This window comes from Podarcis raffonei, chromosome 8 (genome assembly GCF_027172205.1).
Source record: "Podarcis raffonei isolate rPodRaf1 chromosome 8, rPodRaf1.pri, whole genome shotgun sequence".
NCBI classification, from domain to species: Eukaryota; Metazoa; Chordata; class Lepidosauria; order Squamata; family Lacertidae; genus Podarcis; species Podarcis raffonei.
In genome coordinates this window covers 79,025,403-79,046,273 of record NC_070609.1, presented here as the reverse complement: position 1 = coordinate 79,046,273, position 20,871 = coordinate 79,025,403, and the positions used below count along the sequence as shown (strand labels likewise).

The following is a 20,871-nucleotide window of genomic DNA, read 5'->3' as shown; positions in this document are numbered from 1 at the left end:
ATGAGACTAGGGCCCTTCAGGATTTAACGTCCTTCCGTCGGGCCTGTAAGACAGAGCTATTCCGCCTTGCCTTTACCGTATTTTTCGCTCTATAGGACGCACTTTTCCCCCTTCAAAAATGTCACTTCTCCAGCAGGAGCCTCCATAGGCGCGCGTCACCTCTCCAGCCAGGAGAGCGCGCGCGGGGCTAAATAAGCCCCCCGCGACCCTCTCCCGGCTGGAGAGGTGACGCGTGCCTATGGCAGGAGCCTCTCTGCTGCGCCTTTCCGCTGCTCCCTGACCTGCTCTTTGGGGCTGGTGGTGGGCTTCCCCCTGTCAGCCCCAAAGAGCAGGTCGAAAGAAACCTGAAGCCTGGAGAGCGAGAGGGGTCGGTGCGCACCGACCCCTCTCGCTCTCCAGGCTTCCAAGGTAGCCACCTGAACGCACCTTAAACGGCACCTTGTTTTAGAGCGGGAAAACAAGAGGGGGAAAATTCTCCCACTCTCTGCGCAGCGCCTCCTGCCGCTTCACTGAAGGGACGCTGGGCAGAGAGCGGAAGAATTTTTTTCCTTTGTTCTCCCCCCTCTAAAACAAGGTGCGTCCTATTGTCCGGTGCGTCCTATGGTGCGAAAAATACGGTAATTTGAATTCAGCCTGATATTTTATTTCCCTTTTCTTCTCTTTCCTCCCCCTCCCCTTTTATGACCCCACAGCAAATTCTCCCCTGGCCTCCTCGCTGGCCCAAGTAGGACCAATTCAGCCAGCTAGCCCTGGGGATTATCTAATTGATTTTTGATTTTTGAATTTTATTGTTATTCATGTTTTCATACTGTATTTTATGCTGCTTTTATAATTAAGTGTTTTTAAGTGTTTTAAATTTGTTGTTAGCCGCCGTGAGCCTGGTTTTTGAACCGGGAAGGGCGGGGTATAAATAAAAATTTATTATTATTATTTATTATAAGAAGGGTTGTGTCCAATGTCAGTCCTCCCCAGAGCTGGCCCGTTGAAATTCATGGACAGGACTAACTTGGACCTGTGTATTTCAATGGGTGTAACAACTCTAGTAGTTTAGGGTTGCCCATGTACACAGCCCAGTCCTCTTACTATCCTCTGAACAACCTTGCGGGGTAGGCAAGGCTGACAAGAGCTCCAGGGCCAAGCAGGGATTGAAAGCCAGCTGCATCCTGCTACCCAATAGTAGCTTAGCGCTCTTGTATACCTCGTTTGTGCTCACATTAAGAAATGTTCCTGCAGTCCTCGGTTGCAACTTGAGACCTCTTAGCTGTGATTCCTACATTGCAGGGGATTGGACTGGACAATCTTTTGCGTCCCTTCCAGCTCCACAGTTCTGTGGTTCCTCTTTGCTCCAATCCTTGTTTTCAAGTTCTGCCAAATTTCTTTTGTGGGGGAGGAGAGAACCAAAGTGGGACGGGGCAGCGGTATTCTGGTCTGGCCTGCCTCTCAGCCCTGCCTTACTCTTTCTCCCCCATCTGCAGGCCAGCAGCCTTCAGTATGAGATGCTGCTGCTGACAGACTCCATCTCCAAGGAAGACAGCTGCTGGGAGCTGAGGCTGCGCTGCGGTGAGTCTCTCTATTTGGCAAGCAAGATGTGGAGTGTGTGCAATAAATGGTGTTCTATGCGGTATTCCCTTAAGTGGGTTCCCTGTCGGTAGGAGAAGACAACAGAGGCCATCCATAATAATAATACAGTGGTACCTCAGGTTAAGTACTTAATTCGTTCCGGAGGTCCGTTCTTAATCTGAAACTGTTCTTAACCTGAAGCACCACTTTAGCTAATGGGGCCTCCTGCTGCTGCCACGCCGCCAGAGCACGATTTCTGTTCTCATCCTGAAGCAAAGTTCTTAACCTGAAGCACTATTTCTGGGTTAGCAGAGAGTGTAACCTGAAGCGTATGTAACCCGAGGTACCACTGTAAGAATAAGAATAAGAATAAGAATAATATATTTGTATCCCGCCCTCTTCAGCCAAAGCCGGGCTCAGAGCAGCTAACATCATGTAAATAAGACAATATACATAATACAACATATACTATGCAAATAAAATAACGTTCAACATTCATTAAAATAATATAGAATAATCTTAAATATCAACATTTCAAGATTAAACAGAAATCCACTCTTAACAGCTACAATAAGTGATTTCTAAACTCCAATCAATAAAACAACAGCAAGCCACAGTGCACAACATAATACAATACAAAATGAGAAGCAGAGACTGAAGGGTGGGGCAAGGCAGGTGGAAAGAGGCCTTGCCTGATGCTCTCCCCTCACAGTTCTTCCTGCAGGCACAGCTTTCTTATGAGAAGCATATATTGAGAAGCAAAGCAGCTAGTAAGCCTGATCTTTATTCAAGGAACTGTTGCAACAGGGTCCCCACTCACCACACGCAGGAGGGAAGAGAACCCTAAACAATGGTGCGCAAGCCCTTATATAGATTTTTGAAATTGCCCACCCTGTAGCCCAAGACCACCCCCCAAAACATCATACGTACGTCGTAGAAGGAGGCGGTCTCCAGCAGAAATCCTGTCTGCCAGGATACCCAATACAGTGGGACCTTGGGGTACATACGCTTCAGGTTACAGCCTCCGCCAACCCAGAAATAGTGCTCCAGGTTAAGAACTTCACCTCAGGATGAGAACAGAAATCGTGCTCTAGCAGTGCGGCAGCAGCAGGAGGCCCCATTAGCTAAAGTGGTGCTTCAGGTTAAGAACAGTTTCAGGTTAAGTACAGACCTCCGGAACGAATTAAGTACTTAACCCGAGGTACCACTGTAATAGTCACTGATTGCATTACCTGGGCAGTCTGGCCCTTCTTCCGGGCCCCAGGCCTTAGTTTGTCAACCCATGGTTTACCCCATAGCTGCTGGGCGTTCAAGAATGTGTCTGTTTCCTTGCCTTGCTGCCTTCTTGATGTCTTTGCTTCTCCCCCTCCCGCTTGGCTCCCCCTCCAGCTCTCAGTCTCTTCCTGATGGCCGTGAACATCAAGACGCCGGTGGTGGTGGAGAACATCACTCTCATGTGTCTGCGCATCCTGCAGAAGCTGATCAAGCCCCCGGCTCCAACCAGCAAAAAGAACAAGGTAGCCTTCCCCCTGCAGCCCTTTTTGGGACTCTTGAGCTGTCTGGTTCATCACTGGAATCCTGTTTCCACTTGAGCAAATCCTCCTAGGCAGAATGTGCTTGGGGAGACTCATGGGGAAAACTTTTGTACATATTTTCTGATTTTGGATGTATGGGAGCATGTAGGAGTGGCAGAATGGGGGAACCAGAAGACTCCAAGGTGTGTTTTGAGCACAGCATTTATGACTCGCTGTGTTTGTTATTTAACAGATTTTGGTGTTTGTTTTCTATATTATTTGCTCCATTTTATTCTGTAAGCCAACTTGATTATTGGGTGGGGGGTGTTGTTGTTTGTTTTTGCAGTAGGGTGGGGTATATGCTTCTTTAAAAAGGACTCAGAAGGAAATCTTCCTGTAGCTTGGTGGAAGAGCACATGCTTTGTGGGAAAGGAGGTAACCCAGGTTTAGTCCCTAGAATTTCTAGAGAACTAGTGTGGTGTATTGATAGAGTGTCAGACTAGAACCTGGGAGACCAGGGTTTAAATCCCCCCACTTGGCCACATGAGGTTCACTGGGGGGCCTCGGCCCAGTCGCTGCTTCTCACAGCCTAGCCTACCTCACAGGGATGTTGTGAGGATAAAATGGGATGCTCCCCCTCCCCATCAGCTGCTACTGGGCAAGATAGATGGACTTGGCATAACATCAAAATATAAAATCTGGCCAAACTTCACTTTGGTTCTGCACTGCATGTAGGTATAAAGCAGTTGCTAAAACCCCTTCGTAATTTAATTATCCTGTGCTTCAGGCACCGCTCAGTAGGAAACGGCCTTACACAGAGTCAGTCTATTGGTCTGTCTAGCTTAGTAAAATCTACGATGGCTGGCAGTGTCTCTCCAGGGCAGCGGTTCTCAACCTGTGGGTCCTCGGATGTTGTTGGACTACAGCTCCCATCATCCCTGAGCTCTGGTCTTGCTAGCTAGGGGTGATGGGAGTTGTAGTTCATCTGGGGGACCCATAGGTTGAGAAAAGCTGCTCTAGGGTTTCAGGCAGGGTCTGTTCTAGCCCCACCTGGAGATGCCAGGGGTGGAACCCGCGACCTTCTGCATGCGAAACACGGAGCTTTTGTGATGAAAGCATCTGTATCAACACACTGGTGCCAAGTCTTACTTTACATGGGGATGACCCCACTCTAGATGCAAGAGGTTCTCTGAATATCTGGCCTGTAGGTGACTGGTTCTGCTTCAGGCTGTCACAGCCTTTCCTTGTTCTTCTTTAGGACACCCCTGTGGACTCCTTGACCACCGTCAAGCCCTACAGCAATGAAATCCATGCTCAGGCCCAACTCTGGCTCAAGAGGGACCCCAAAGCTTCATACGAGGCTTGGAAGAAATGCCTCCCTGCCAGAGGTATGTATTGTGCCCTGCAGAAGTAAGTGTGTGTGTGAGAGAGAGAGCGAGAGAGCGAGCAAGAGAGAGAGAGGTCATTGGAAAGGAGGTCCAAGGTCATCTAGGTGGACCCCCCCCCCACTGATGCAGAAAGCCCACTACTTTTAGGCCCCTCACCTTGGTTGCTGCCCTTTTATGGACATATTTGTGTCGGCATCCGGGGGTCGAAAGCCAGCTGGCTAGCCCCCAGCTGGATCGTCTCCTTCCAGCCGTGCCGCTCCGAAGATCCATCGACCTCTGGCTCCGACATAAATTAGTGACCCAAGCATCCCACACTTGGGCACACTATACTTAGCAGTGTAAACTGCACAACAGAAAAGGCTGAGGCTTGTGAATACATACTATGAGCTACGGATTTACTAAACATAAATCAAGACAAAGAAAGACGCCGTCTCCTCGGAGGGAGAGTCAAAGCAAAAGCAAAACAGCGGAATTTCCGCTTACGCCAGCAAACTGTGCTGGAATGTAAACAGATATGTGACACATAACAATCCCATGCCTGGACCTAAAGGTGGGATGGAAAGTCCCAACAACTTGTTCTGCTCCTTAGGCGTTGGGAGCATTTGGCCCTCCAGATGTTACCAAACTACAACTCCCATCAGCCCCAGAAAGCATGGCCTGTGGCCAGGGATGATGGGTGTTGCAGTTCAGCAACAACTGAAGGGCCATAAAGTTCCCCACACCTCCTGCACCTGTTGCTGCTTAATCCAGACTAATTTCCTTCACAACGGAACTTCAGTTTGAGATCGGTTCCTACACCCTGGCGCTGCATTGATGAACTTGAGCGGCCATCCCCGTGGAAAGTTCCCAGCCCTCGGGAAAGTGAAGTTCTTGCCCTGCCCCTGAGCAACAGAAGTAGCTCTTGGTACCTGGTTAGGGGACACCTCCGCTAACCTCCGCTCGAATCCTCGCCCTCGCTTTAGGCCTCGACGCCAATGGAAAGTCTCCCAGCAGGACGGAGCTTCGCCACCTTTACCTGATGGAAAAGTACACCTGGAAGTGGAAGCAGTTCATGAGCAGGCGGGGGAAAAGGACCTGCCCCCTGGATCTCAAGCTGGGACACAACAATTGGCTGCGGCAGGTATGGAGACCCTCCCCAGAGGCTCTCGCTTGCGCCATCTGATTAGCGCTGTTTCACACCTGTCCCTCGGGAATGGTGTGACGTTCCTCTGCACTGGATGCAGGCTTTTTATCTCATGGGTGTCTTGGGTCATCGTAAGCTGCCTTCAGACCCAGGTGGTGAAATGTAGGGTAAAGGTAAAGGGACCCCTGACCATTAGGTCCAGTCGTGACCGATTCTGGGGTTGCGGCGCTCATCTCGCTTTACTGGCCGAGGGAGCCGGCGTACAGCTTCCGGGTCATGTGGCCAGCAGGACTAAGCTGCTTCTGGCGAACCAGAGCAGCGCACGGAAACGCTGTTTACCTTCCCGCTGGAGCGGTACCTATTTATCTACTTGCACTTTGGTGTGCTTTTGAACTGCTAGGTTGGCAGGAGCAGGGACCGAGCAACGGGAGCTCACCCCGTTGTGGGGATTTGAACTGCCAGCCTTCTGATCGGCAAGCCCTAGGCTCAGTGGTTTAGACCACAGCGCCACCCGCGTAGGATATGCAATCTTATAAATGTAGGGTATACACTCTTAAAATAGAGAAACCCAAATGTTTTTTACAGGTCTTCCATGTACACTGGGGTGGGGTTACCTCGGGCTCTGGGGCCAAATGTGGGTCATTGCAGCCAGATGTCTCAACCCTACATGAGATGAGTCTCACGAGTGCCCCAATTTTTCTCTCCCCGGTAGGTCTTGTTCACGCCTGCAACCCAGGCAGCCCGGCAGGCCGCCTGCACCATCGTTGAAGCTCTGGCCACCATCCCCAGCCGGAAGCAGCAAGTCCTCGACCTGCTCACCAGGTACAGTGCTGCAAGCTCCCTCTTCTTGGGGGACCGTAAAGGTAAAGGGACCTGTGACCATTAGGTCCAGTTGCGGACGACTCTGGGGTTGCGGCGCTCATCTCACTTTATTGGCCGAGGGAGCCGGCGTACAGCTTCCAGATCAGGTGGCCAGCATGACTAAGCCACTTCTGGCGAACCAGAGCAGCGCATGGAAATGCCATTTACCTTCCCACCAGAGCGGTACCTATTTATCTACTTGCACTGGTGTGCTTTCGAACTGCTAGGTTGGCAGGAGCAGGGACCGAGCAACGGGAGCTCACCCCATTGCGGGGATTCTAACCATGACCTTCCGATCGGCAAGCCCTAGGCTCAGTGGTTTAACCCACAGCACCACCCGCGTCCCACTTGGGGGACCATAGGATCATAGAATTGTAGAGTTGGAAGGGGCCATGAGGGCCATCTAGTCCAACCCCCTGCCATGCAGGGATATTTCACCCAAGGCAGGGCTTGAACCCACAATGCTGATATTAAGAGTCTCGTGCTCTAAGGACTTGAGAAGCCCTGCAGGTGCAAGGATCTCCCCACTGCCAGTTAAATAATTTCTGCTCACTTTTGTATCAGTGTTTTGCTTCTCTGTTTGCAAAGAAGTCAGTTCTCTTCTTTCTATTTCCAACTCGCCAGTGTTTTCTCTGCCTTTCTCTTAGCTACCTGGATGAATTGAGCATGGCTGGGGAATGTGCAGCAGAGTACCTGGCGCTCTACCAGAAACTCATCAAGCCTGCCCGCTGGAAGGTCTACCTGGCGGCCAGGGGGGTCCTGCCTTACGTTGGAAACCTCATTACAAAGGTAAAGAAAGGTTTTCTAGCTGGAGCTTGTTGCCAAGAAGTCTGAGAACTGAGAGGTGGGAGGGAACGCAGTTTGCGTCTGCCCAGTGCATTCACGACAGGTGTGGGGTTTGAACGGGGCATTTGGCACTTCTTGATCTAAGCTGTGCTCTGTTACACAAGTGACCTGTGTCAGTTCCCTTCCCTTCCTCCCTCCAGTGACAAAACTTACCATCAGCATCTAACACCTTGCTTTCAGGATTTGTGCTGGCTGCCAATCTGCTTCTGGGCCAAGTTCAAGGTGTTGGCACTAACATTTAAGGCCCTCTGTAGCTTAGGACCAGTTCCTTAAGAGATCACCTTATCTCTTATACACCCATTGGATCCTTGCAGTCTGTAGGAAAGTTTCTCCTGCAAGTTCCAAAGATCTCAAAAGCCCACACTGTCATAATTCGGAGCAGGGCTTTTAGTGTGGCTGCCCCTGTTCTGTGGAACAGCATCCCTGCCAAGAGACAACACGCACCCCAATCTATTCGCCCTTTCCAGAAATAATAGAATACATTTTTGTTCTGACAGGCTTTCCTAGCTGTATCAATAAACGGGTCTTTTACTATGAGTGTCCACTTGTCGTTTCAGTCTTTGTTGTTTCTCATCATTTTATATGTGAATCGCCTTGCAATAGTGGTTTAAAAAGTGATTAATAAGCCAGTGTCAATAGTAGGAATGATACACACACACTCCCCCACACATGGTACCTTCATAACCTGTGCCTCTTCGCTTTTTAGGAAATTGCCCGTCTACTCGCCCTGGAGGAGGCCACGCTCAGCACTGACCTGCAGCAGGGATACGCTTTGAAGAGCATCACAGGTGATGTTTGTTGCTCCTCCTCCCATCACCTCCTTTCTTGACTTGACGTGCCATTTCTGTGTGTGCTGGACTTTTGTCCCATTCTCTCTCTCTCTCTCTTCTCGGCGTCCCCACTTTGTAAACTGAGCCTTAATTCCTTGCTCCCCCCCCCAGGCCTCCTTTCCTCCTTTGTGGAGGTCGAGTCCATCAAACGACACTTCAAGAGCCGCCTGGTGGGGACCGTGCTGAACGGCTACCTGTGCCTGAGGAAGTTGGTGGTGCAGCGGACCAAGCTGATCGACGAGACCCAGGACATGCTGCTGGAGATGCTGGAGGACATGACGACAGGTGGGGAGTGCGCCCGTGGGGTGGGGAGCTTGCAAAACTCCTGGGATCAGAGGCTTTTTGGGATGTGTTTTTTGTTTTGTTTTGTTTTTTAAAAAACATTTGTGCATATTCATGAAAAACATCAGAGGGCTTTAAAACAATTGTGCATAAAAGCTGAAAAATCAGAAACTATGTAAAGAGGTATTGTGCATTGCCTTCATAGACCTGGTGCAATAGAAAAGTTTTCAGCAGATGTTTAAAGGTCAGCACAGAAGCTGAATCTCCAGTGGCAGAGCATTCCACAGGACAGGGCTGATGGACCCTAAAGGCTCTGTTCTTGTTGCTACAAAGTGAGCCTTGCCAACTCAGGGAACGGCCAGCGATGCTCCTGCAAATAATCTCAGTGACTGAGGTGGGATATAAGGGTTCAGGGCTTTGTCAATTAATACAAAGACCCTGAACCTGGGTGAGCAGCCAGTGCAGATGATTTAACGAGGGCATCGCATGCTGTAAGCCAGATTCCCGATCAGCAGTCTGGCTGCCGCATTCTGCACCAACTGGAGCTTCTGAACCAAGAGCAGACCCACACCCAGCCCATTGCAGTAATTCAGCCTCAAGAGTAACAGTGCATGGATTTACACTAAGGAGATGATTCAGGAAGCCCCCGTGAGACTTGACTCCATCGCTTTTCTCTGCAGGCACAGAATCGGAAACGAAGGCCTTCATGGCAGTGTGCATTGAAACGGCCAAGCGTTACAGCCTCGTTGACTACCGGACACCCGTCTTCATTTTTGAGAGGCTCTGCAGCATTATCTATCCGGTAGGGGAGCTGATCTGTTTCTAGTCGTTAAGGAGGGACAGCTGGACCCAGCCAAAATCCCAGGGGTGCCTCCCTCAGCTATGCAAACATCTACCCTACATTTTTTGGGTGGCGCATGGATGTGGCTGGGAGCCTCCCGTTGCCACAGTAGCGAAACACACAATAGCGATATTGGCACAACTGCAATGGACAATGATGCAGTTTTTAGAAATGTAGATTTGCGTATGGTAGCCAGGATAGTCTGTTTCCATAGCTGTCAACCTTCCCCTTTTTTGCGGGAAATTCCCTTATTCCGGCGTCGTTTCCCGCTGCTTCCCGCTGCTATCCCAGATTGTTAGATATCCCGTAGACTGTCCCCAGGATAGGGGAGGCTGCTGATCCCTTATTTTCGAGGCTGCTGATCCCTTATTTTCAAATCTGAAAGTTGACAGTTATGTGTTTCCCTAACTCCAGAGAGCTGATGCACAATATTCCTGCAGTGGAAACTTAAATTCCCTGCCCCCCAATATAAATAGGAGGCTTTATTTTTGGAAAATGTCTAAAAGGCAATGGCTCATGCAAAGATGCAAAAGGCAGGCAGCTCCAAGACTAATTCTGCCCTGTAGCCCACAACTGTACCTATAGAATGATCAATTCCCACCCAATGCACTCCACAGGAACTGTGCTGAGGCAGGACCAGAATGGTAAGTCAAACAGAGATACAACGGACAGCCTCTCCTGTGGGTTTCAATACTTAGGCCCTTCCTTTAGGCACAGAGTTTGGGCCATGCTATCCCTTGCCCTACTTTGCATTTTGTCCACTGCCAGCTGTGCAGAAGGGACCAGCCAAGTTTCAGGGCAGGAGACACGGGCTCATTTCCCACCCATTGCCATTGTTTCAGGAGGAGAACGAGGTGACGGAGTTCTTTGTCACTCTGGAGAAGGACCCGCAGCAGGAAGACTTCCTCCAGGGGCGGATGCCTGGCAACCCCTACAGCAGCAATGAGCCGGGCATTGGGCCCCTGATGAGGGACATCAAGAACAAGATCTGCCAGGACTGCGACTTGGTGGCTCTGCTGGAGGACGACAGTGGGATGGAGGTGAGGATCGTTGCAGAGGGGGGCAGAGCACGGATGAGGAGCCCTCCAGATGTTGCCAGGGAGCTCAGAGGGCCGTATAAGAAAAGAGCTGAAAGGCCTCATTCAGCTCCTGGACCTGATGCTCCCCACTTTGCGTGCCCACTGATCCTTTTTAAACTGGAGCTGCCAGGTTTGAACCGGGACCTTCTGCATCCAAAGCATGTGCTCTTCTGCTGAGCAATGGGCCCTCAAATGTTCCAGATGTCTAGGCAATGAGCACACTTCAAAAGGAGTGTTGGAAGGACCACTAGTATCATTTTACCCATGAGTGAGTTGCTGTTTTCATGTTTTCATTCTTTCAGCTCTTGGTGAACAACAAGATCATCAGCCTTGACCTCCCGGTGGCCGAGGTATACAAGAAAGTTTGGTGCCCAACCAATGAGGTATGGCTCTCCACACACACACACACACACACACACACACACACACTACACAATCCTGTGGGGCTTTTATTGTGTCTTACGACCTCTTCTGGCTGCAAGTTGTTCATTGCCTCTGGAAAATAGTGACTTGAGATACAAAGCTCCAACCTCTGTCAACAGCCCCAAAGGCTTTGCTTGTTCCATGTGTTCAGGGATCCTTTTGCTGGGGCCCCCTTCTCAAGGGTCTTCTCTCTCTCTCTCTCTCTCTCTCTCTCTCTCTCTCTCTCTCTCTCTTCTTGAGGAATGGGTCGTGAAATCTGTGTGTTTGCCTGCTAATCTCCTTCCCTCTCTGCTTTAGGCCAGTGTGTACAGCCCCTGGGCCACTGTGTCACCCAGAATTATTATTTAACTCTTCTCACCACCCCTGGTTCTCCATTATCTTGATCCTGATGAGCAGGCCTCATTCCTCTTTACAACTGAAACTGGTCTGGCATTGAGGCTACTTGCCCCCACCCAGATGCCAGGCAGACTTCGTTTCCAGACAGAAATTAACCGCTGCCAGGATGCACCTTATATGTTTGTGGATCTGTGGGACAGTTGCATTGCAGCGGGGAAGGGCTGGGGAGGCTGCGTCCAGCCAAAAGAATACCTAGCAGGTGACTGCTGGTGTCTAAGAGGGCTGATAGTATTTTGATGATCACACATCAAAATTAGGAAGCAAGCAAGTCAATATTTCCAGTTGACAGGTCAGCTGAGTGGACCTGGCTTTGCCCAGCCAGGTTAGAATTGCAGCATGAAATCACGAGGCGATGGAACTTCTTTATGTAGTATATGAGAACGGTGATGCATTGAGACGGAAAAGGGCTGTGGGTTTCTATATATGCTTGCAGAAATGCAAAACGCTCAGGACATTTTTGAAGGGAAGGAAACTTGATTCCCTCCCCCTGCAAAAGGGGAGTTGGGGGTTGGGGTGGAAATCAAGCATTTGATGTCTTTGCTTTGACTATCAGTGCCAAACTTTGGGTATTATCCTCCAGAAAGCCTCTAGGAATGAATATGTTAAAATACCCCTGCCTTGTCATCCGAGTTCAAAAGAATCTCATGTTTGTCGAGAAGCAGTTGGGAGATTAATGCATTCAGATGCATGGATCCGAATGGCCCTGTGTTTCCAACAGACTGACAGTTCCTGAATAGAGAGACCTGCATTTCAGAATTTAATATGAGTCTAGGTTTTTCACCCCCGTCCGTGTGTGTGGGTGTGTGTGATGAATATTTCACAGATTGCTCTTAGCATTTCCCTCTCTCCAGCCTTTCATCCTCTCTTCCTTACGGGGCCTTTTGTCAAGTTCCACTTCGTGTATTTGTGTATCCCCCCCCCCCGTCATTATTACAAATTAATGCATTAATATGCCCCTTCCATGGCAAAATGGCAATTGATTTGTTTGTTGGGGGAAAGTCGATGACCTTTTCAAAGTAAAATTATGCTGGATGCAGAAAAGTCACTGAGAACTTGCTTTCACCCTGTTGGTTTCATGTATTTGGCTATTGAGTCTTTGGTGACACCCCACCCCCGGTCCTCGCCACGTGCCAAAATTTAAGCTGCGATGTCCCCCCAAGTCAGTAGATAATGGAGAAATGCTGTAATTCTGTGTTTTAAGAATATGGCTTTAGGCAATGCTGGTAACCGGCTCTTGCCATCCCGCAAGCATGTTTAAGGCTTGTCCTGAAAGTTGCCGTGAGAAGAACACAAACCTGATCCTTACTCAGAGGCCGAACAGAGACGAGGGTCCATTAAAGACGTGGCTCCGAGAGCTTCGTTTTAAAAATGCATTTCATTTAATTAATATATACAGTGCCTCATAATGTGAAAGTAGCTTCTCTGGTAGGGTTGCCATATTCCTCAAAGTGAATATCTGGACAAAGTTGTTGAGCTCTCCCCCCAAAAAAATCATTTTAGGGCTTTTATTTGATTTTTTAATGATTTTTTAAAAAAAATAATAATAAAACCTCCCTACTTTCCCTGGACATTTTGCCGATTCAGCAAAAATGGGCCCACACACCATTTTGCTTTCCAATTCCTGGATGTGTGCAGGAAAACCCAGACGTATGACATCCCTATTCTCTGGGCCTCTCCCGAGCGCTTAGCACCTTAAAGCATTTGGCCACCCAGCAAGCAGAGTGGAGCTTGCCGTCGCTTGGAGGTGCGAGAGTAAGAAATTTTATTTGTGTCTTGGTGCAGGTGAAAACTATACCAAAGTGTGTACAGAGACTAATAATAATAATAATAATAATAATAATAATTTATTATTTATACCCTGCCCATCTGGCTGGGCTTCCCCAGCCACTCTGGGCGGCTTCCAAAAGAATATTAAAATACTGTGATACATCAAACATTAAAAGATTCCCTAAACAGGGCTGCTTTCAGATGTCTTCTAAAAGTCTGGTAGTTGTTGTTCTCTTTGACATCTGGTGGGAGGGCGTTCCACAGGGCGGGTGCCACCACTGAGAAGGCCCTCTGTCTGGTTCCCTGTAACTTGGCTTCTCGCAGTGAGGGAACCGCCAGAAGGCCCTCGGTGCTGGATCTCAGTGTCCGGACCTCAGTGTTTTTGTTTTTCTCTCCTCTTGCCTCCCCCCCAAATGCACCTTGGATCTAAGGGTTCCTAGCTGTGATATGGGAGCCAGTGGTGTAGTGGTTAGAATATCGGCCCAGGGCCTGGGAGAGACCAGGGTTCGAATCCCTGCTTGGCCATGAAGTTCAGTGGGTGTGACCTTTGGGAGCCAGGCACTGCCTTCTCTGGGTCTAACCCACCTCACAGGGTTGTTGTGGGGATTAACGGATAAGAGGGGGAGAAGCATGCACTCCTTGGAGAAAAAGGCGCGCCATAAATGCAGTCAGTCACTCAATAATAAATATGCAACCATCCTAGCAAGGCTCTCGGAGAGTCTGAGAGTTTGGACCCTGGGCGAGAACCTGGAAGCTGTGTTGAAAGAAAAATGAATTGGTATTGATTTATGTTGTTGTTGTTTAGTCGTTTAGTCGTGTCCGACTCTTCGTGACGCCATGGACCAGAGCACGCCAGGCACTCCTGTCTTCCACTGCCTCCCGCAGTTTGGTCAAACTCATGCTGGTAGCTTCGAGAACACTGTTCAACCATCTTGCCCTCTGTCGTCCCCTTCTCCTTGTGCCCTCCATCTTTCCCAACATCAGGGTCTTTTCCAGGGAGTCTTCTCTTCTCATGAGGTGGCCAAAGTATTGGAGCCTCAGCTTCAGGATCTGTCCTTCCAGTGAGCACTCAGGGCTGATTTCCTTCAGAATGGATAGGTTTGATCTTCTTGCAGTCCATGGGACTCTCAAGAGTCTCCTCCAGCACCATAATTCAAAAGCATCAATTCTTTGGCGATCAGCCTTCTTTATGCTCCAGCTCTCACTTCCATACATCACTACTGGGAAAACCATGGCTTTAACTATACGGACCTACATTTTAGTAAAACTTCGGATTAATGGCAACGTTTCCATATGTAACTGTGCATTTGCGTAATATTTCGGTTTCACTGTCTGTCGGGTTTTTCGTACGTTGCTCGGAGATAATTTTTTAATATATTAACCGGTGTAGAAATCAAATAGCCAGTCATTCATGCAACGAAGGCTTGGGAGCCAGCCCCGCTCCAGATCCCTTTTCCAGGCTGTGCGTGACCGTCGCCTGTTGCGTCTCTGCCTGCGTGGCTTCCCAGGATTCCCGGCTGCCCTGCTGAAAAGGCCGGGGAGAGTTTTTGTCAGCGTTGCTGTCAGCGCCTGAGCAGCTTTCATCTTCTTCCCCTTTGTGACGGCCTCTCCCCCCCCCCTCCCCGCTTTCCTCCTCCTGCAGCTCCTTCTCTGGTTCCCTAGGAAATAGACAGGCTCACAAGGAGCTAACCTCGGGGCTGCATTTGTTTCCCTTGTCTCTCTTTCACCCGCTTTCCCTTTGTTCGTCTGCCATTTTACCAGAGCCCCCCGCGGTGCTAATTGCGGGTCTCTGGCACGGCCTTTGAGCCGATCTTCCCCCGAGGGTTTTCCCCGGCGCTTTCCGGAATCTTCTCTGACATTAAGCGCTGCTTATTCCACATTAGGCTTAGCTGCAGACTTCTTGACAGGTCCTCTTCTCTCCCTCTCTGCACCCCCCAGTACCCCCCCACCCCAAATAAGGCCTCCTTCTCCCAAAGCTGGGATCCCAAACATACACCCCCCCTCTTCCCTTTCTTCCCTGCTCTGTATTCAAACTTAAAACAGCATTAAAGTTCAGAAAGGGAGAGAGAGAGAGAGAGAGAGGGAGAGAGAGGGAGACAAACAAACAGCCAAGGCTTCTGGCACGAAACTAGCTTGCTCCCCACAGGGAAAGTTGTACAAGTCCCTTCTCTGCTTAGCCACTCTCCTAATACCCTGTTCAACTTAAAAGCTTATTAAACTGTCACTCTCTCTTCCTCTCTCTCTCTCTCTCACTCCCCCCTTCCATCCTCTTCACGTCAGCGAGGGAGATTTGCGTCTATTTAAAAAAAAGAAAAGCCAATCAAATTAACATATCTTCTCATTCCGTATATTTTATTCCAGTCTCCCTGTTCCCGAGCATGTATCCTGAATGTTATATAGATACTGGTTTTAAGGGCAAAATATGGTTGAGTTAAAGGCTGGTTTCGGCAGGGACTTCCAGGGCAGCTGCTGAAAAGCTACACCTGTACATGTGAAGCTCCTTTTATTCTTCCAACATGATGGTACCTACACCTTAGGAACTCCCTGCCTCTTGATGCCACCCAGGTGCCTTCACTGTGCCCTTTCCAGTGCCAGCCAAAATATTTTTGCTTGGGCAAACACTCTGGCATGAAGAATGTTGACGTGCATTCTAATGTAGCTTTTAGCTTATTGTTAATTATTTTGTGACGGTTTTCAATAACTGCTTTTACTGATCATTTCATTTTTTGGGTCTGTTTGTAAATTGCTTTGCGTTTCGTTTTGCTTTTTACAAGCAAGTGGTACATCCATTTTATGAAATACAGTCGTACCTTGGAAGTCGAACGGAATCCGTTCTGGAAGTGTGTTTGACTTCCAAAATGTTCGGAAACCAAAGAGCGGCTTCTGATTGGCTGCAGGAAGCTCCTGCAGCCAATCAGAAGCCCCGTCAGACGTTCGGCTTCCAAGGATAGTTCGCAAATCAGAACACTCACTTCCGGGTTTGCAGTGTTCAGGAGCCAAAACCTTCGGGAACTAAGCTGTTTGAAAACCAAGGTACGACTGTAAACCTGTTTCTTGGGAGTCGGGCCTTTGACCCATCAAGCTGAGTACTGTCTACCCTGACTGGCAGCAACCCTCCAAGGAAGCGTTTCTCCCTCTTGCTCTGCCTCAGGAGCTCTCTCTAGCTAACTAGATATCCCAGGGATTGGTCTGAGGCTGTAAAGAGGCAAGACGACTCAGGCTTCCCTAGGCATGAATTAACCCTGCTGCCGCCCCGCATCTTGTTTCATTGCGGAGTGGGTCATAATCCTGCTTTTCCTCTGCTGTGCCCCCTTCCCCTCACCGAGAGCGAGCAGGAGGAGGGGAAGGAACTGTGCTTTTGTTTCTCTGCATTTATTTATTCAGAGGACTGCTGGATCAAAGAGCTCCCTAAGGCGTGTACATAATAAAATTGTAGGCGCCTCCTGGCAGAGACCCTAAAAAGGTCTGCATTAGGGAGGCTCACAGCTGGCTGCCGGCTCCCTTTGGAGACTCTTCAGAGTGTAGCCCAGAACCTCTTGACTATCCTGATGCTACTGACAGACCCCCCACCCACTGCCTTTTCCTGTGGGGTTAGTTCAGCCCTGGTTAAAAGGGGCTGTCCATTTAAGGCTGCTCTGGGGCTCGGCAAAGACTCCACTGTGGTTCTTTCTGGCTTCTTTCTCCGCAGGGGGAGCCCATGAGGATCATTTACCGCATGCGAGGCTTACTGGGCGACGCGACAGAAGAGTTCATTGAGTCGCTGGACTCCACTACAGGTATGGCACTTGCTTCTCCCTCGTCAGAACGGACCACCCGGAAGTCTTCAGCTGTGGGGTCACAGCAGTTTGGCCAAAGACCTCCTGGCAGTGGGAGCTCTGTGGGTCTGAGGTTGCCTTTCTTCTTGGAGAAAGTCACTTTTGCAGTCCAACTGCTTTGAACACCTCTGACCTGGCACTGGTCTCAACAATCCTGGGTTGCATCCAGCCAAGTTCTACTCAGAACAGATCCATTGACATGGATGGAACCATAAGTTAAGTCATGTCTGTTAGCCTCAATGGATCTACTCTGAGTAGGACTTACATTGGATAGAATGCAGCGAACCTTTGGGGGAATTGAGTGGTAACCAATCTGTGCAACAGCCACCCCTCCCTGGGAGGGAATTACCTGTGCAGAAGATCCATTGACTTCAGGTGTGGATTACCTTCTCCCCCACCCCCAATGTTCCTGAACTCCAAACTCACCTAGTGAAGCTGAATGGTGGAAGATTTAGGTTGGACAAAAGAAAGTACATCTTCATTTAGTGCCTGGTTAAACTATGGAACTCACTTCCACAGGAGACAGTGATGGGCCACCAACTTGGATAGCTTTAGAAGGGGATGGGGCAAATTCACGGGAGGATAAGTCTGTCAGTGGCTTCTAGGCATTGTGAGGGCTTTGCTTTCAAATACCAGTTACTGGAAACCGCAGAAGGAGAGAATTGCTCTTGTACTCAGGTCCCGCTTGCGGGTTTCCCATAATGGACATCTGGCCGGCCACTGTGAAAACAGGATTCTGGGCTAGGTGGGTCCCATTGGGCCTTATCCAGCAAGCCTCGTGATCTTCATTTGCGTCAGTCCTGGCAAGCATCCCTGGCCAGGGATGATGGGAGTTGCAGCTCAGCCACCTCCAAATGGTTTTCCCCCACCTGTTCAGCTGCTCTTTGGTGGAAGGGGGGAAACGTGGCCTGGCGCTGTCCCCCTTTTAGTCCTCGCCCCGCTGTGGCTGGCGTGTGCTTCCTCCCAGCTTTGTTGATGCCATTGCCTCTCTCCTGTCAGCCTCTTTCTTTTCCACAGATGAAGAGGAGGATGAGGAAGAAGTGTACAAAATGGCGGGCGTGATGGCACAGTGCGGGGGGCTGGGCTGCATGCTGAACCGCTTGACCGGCATCAAGGATTTCAAGCAAGGCCGACACCTCCTGACGGTGAGTCCCCCCCCCCATCACTCCCTCTTTCTGTGTGTGTTTGTGCCCCTTTTCAGGTTCATCGACAAAGGACTGAATGGGAGAACCATTCAACAAGCTTTCTCACGGTCATCTGTTCGGCCATGGTGAGAACAGGGCGCTGGACCAGATGGGCAATTGGCCTGATTCAGCAGGCTCTTCTTGGGTCCTTGTATTCTTTTGCTCACAAGAGCGCTGTGGCGATCACACAGGGCCCCAGGACGTTTGACGGTCTATTGACCCTGTGCCAGTTGTTAACATTAACAAATAATCAAGTTTATTTTATAGGCATGAACAAGCTTATGGTTTCAGTTAATTTTTCTTGGCAGTTTCTTAATCTTAGTTCCTTAACTGTCCTATTCGTTCCTAACAACTTCAAACTGATTATCCCAATTAACTATCTGACTCCACCTAACAGTTCCTCTCACTCTTTCACCACACAGCTCGACCAACCCACAGACTTATATCCTCTCTCTTCCTTCTTCAACTCCCAACTCTCAACTGACTTTGACACACTCCAACTCTAACCCTAACTCCTCCTATCAATTTCCACTGGCCAATCACATCACACTCATTTTAATCCTTTCCTTATGACCACCTAGGAGGCAAACGCCACTAGCACTCCCCCCAATTTTCTTTATTATTTACTTATTCATAACAATTGCACACCTCCCTTCATCCATAGATCTCAAGGCGGTTCACAGCATAAAAAAACAAGAAGAAACACCAGCCATCTGACCTGCTACCTGCCTGTTGTTCATTAGAGCCAGTGCTCTAGTGGTTAGCGTGCTTGTTGGACTGTGATTTGGGACACCAGAGTTTGAATCCCCTGTGTCAGTCATGAAGTTCATTGGGGTGACGTGGAGCTGGTCCCCATCTCTTGGCTTCATCTATCTCACAGGGTTGTTGTGAAAACAGCTCAGTGGCAGACCCCTCTTTTGCATTCAGAACTTCCCAGCAGCATCTCCAGGGAGGAGCTCCCTGCCTGAAACCCTGTGGAACTGCTGCCAGTCTAGACACAGCACTGAGCTAGATGGACCAGTGGCCTGACTCTGTATAAGGCAGCTTCCTATGTCTTCACATAGAACTGTAGTGTTGGAACGGACCCAAGGGTCATCTGGTCCAATTCCCTGCAATGCAAGAATCTTGCCTACATCCATCCCTGGGGCTGCCTTGAGAACTTAAGCATCAGCCTCCCCTCCCCCCACATTTTGACCTATAAAATCTTTAAACAGCTCAGGACCGCAATACCTCAAGGTCCGCCTCTTTCCATATGAACCTACCTGAGACCATCTTCTGAGGCCCTCCTTGGTGTGCCTCCTCCTCAAAAGGTCCGGAGGGTGGCAACATGAGAACGGGGCCTTCTCTGCAGTGGCTCCCCATCTGCAGAATGCTCTCCCCAGGGAAGTTCGCCTGGTGTCTTCATTACACACCTTTAGGCACCAGGCAAAAATGTTCCTTTTTAACCAGGCCTTTGGTTGATCCGATTTACATCCTATGCCCTTTTAAAATGTTTTTGGTGGGGGGGAGGCAAATGGGTGGTTGTTTTTATTTTTATTAGGTGTTTTGTGGTTTTATATCTTGATTTTATTCTGTGAACCGCCCTGAGACCCCCGGGTATAGGACAGTATATAAATTCAAATCATCATCATCATCATCATCTGATGCCACGAGCCAGGACAGTGATGATGAGAGGCACGACTTTGCCTGCAGTTCCTCCCCTTGACCAGAAGGTGGGGCAGGGAGCCAGTGCCTGATCTGCAGGGCTCCCAACAGGGAGAACCCAGAGCACCCAAGATATGCGAGCGAGCCAGGGGGGCACAAAGGGAGGAGCGGGTCCCGCAGTGGCGTTGACGCTGGTCCTAAAATTTGTGAAGGCGACTTCTCACGTCTCCCCTTCCACACAGGTGCTGCTGAAACTCTTCAGCTACTGTGTCAAAGTGAAGGTTAACCGCCAGCAGCTGGTGAAGCTGGAGATGAACACTCTCAACGTGATGCTGGGGACCCTCAACCTGGTAAGGCGGAGCCTCCTGCCATCGGGAGATGGGGGGAATACGGGGTGGCTGGGCTCCCTCTCTGTTCCCGGAGCCGCCTTCCCACTCCCTGGCCATATCAAGAGCAGTTTCCGTAATTGTTCAGCCACGCTGCCCTCCCTTACCTGTGTGTTACGCCACGCTGGCCTGGGAGTGGGAGGCTGGCACCAGTTGGGTGGCTTCTCGGAGGGTCGGGGCATGGGCTGCTGTGACACTTGTCGCCACCCTTCTCGTCAGGCTCTTGTGGCTGAGCAAGAGAGCAAAGACAGCGGAGGGGCAGCTGTGGCCGAGCAGGTGCTCAGCATCATGGAGATCATCCTGGATGAGTCCAACGCCGAGCCACTAAGTGAGGACAAGGTGAGTGCACGTGGGAGGAGTGGGGGCGAGGGGGGAGGTTTGCGGTTTCTGCACCCAGGGAGCAGATTTCATTCCTCCCCTCCCTTGATCCTCTTCCCTGTTGTTTTAGTTTTGTATGCTCCTTGGTGGCAGAGGCCTGCCTGCATAGCAGTAGTTGCTTGTATTTAGCCCGTCTCTCTTCAGGAAACTCTTGAATCGCCACAGACACAGGTGGCATTGCCCAAATCGGGGATAGAGAGCCAGTGGTCCTCCAGGTGTTTTTGGGCTGCAGTTATCATCATCCCTGGGCTGCTGGGATTTCGGGTCCCAAGAACATCTGGAGGGTCACAGCTGGCTCCCCACTCCTGGTCTAAATAACAATTTCTTCATGGCTCTCTTGAGCAGCAAACAGAGACAGGTGGAATTAGCATAGCTGTGGGTTGGAGTCAAGGGAAATTCCCGTAGGTGCCCAAGGGCCCCCACAGTCCACAGGATCCAGGAAGCTGTTCCAGAACAAGCAGGAGGTGCAAATTACAAATACAATTGCAAGACATGTTTGTGCAAGGACCCTTCCAATGCAATCTCTCATGCCCTCCCTGCCTCACCTCTCCATT

General features: G+C 49.9%; 1 protein-coding gene across 8 annotated transcripts in view; it reads left to right on the top strand.

Annotated features, from left to right (window-relative positions):
• UBR4 (ubiquitin protein ligase E3 component n-recognin 4) overlaps positions 1-20,871 on the top strand; it is a 141,382-nt gene that overhangs the window by 103,835 nt on the left and 16,676 nt on the right. For 6 of the 8 annotated variants that reach the window (XM_053401007.1, XM_053401005.1, XM_053401001.1 and 3 more), the window contains 15 exons: positions 1,476-1,560; positions 2,950-3,077; positions 4,333-4,462; positions 5,425-5,582; positions 6,298-6,407; positions 7,094-7,235; positions 7,999-8,080; positions 8,234-8,407; positions 9,085-9,206; positions 10,088-10,285; positions 10,627-10,707; positions 16,599-16,686; positions 17,725-17,870; positions 19,796-19,903; positions 20,159-20,278. In XM_053401007.1, coding sequence (XP_053256982.1) covers positions 1,476-1,560; positions 2,950-3,077; positions 4,333-4,462; positions 5,425-5,582; positions 6,298-6,407; positions 7,094-7,235; positions 7,999-8,080; positions 8,234-8,407; positions 9,085-9,206; positions 10,088-10,285; positions 10,627-10,707; positions 16,599-16,686; positions 17,725-17,870; positions 19,796-19,903; positions 20,159-20,278 — 1,872 coding nt within the window. The remainder of the gene's footprint in view (positions 1-1,475; positions 1,561-2,949; positions 3,078-4,332; positions 4,463-5,424; positions 5,583-6,297; positions 6,408-7,093; positions 7,236-7,998; positions 8,081-8,233; positions 8,408-9,084; positions 9,207-10,087; positions 10,286-10,626; positions 10,708-16,598; positions 16,687-17,724; positions 17,871-19,795; positions 19,904-20,158; positions 20,279-20,871) is intronic. The other 2 variants (XM_053401003.1, XM_053401006.1) reach the window with 1 other exon arrangement.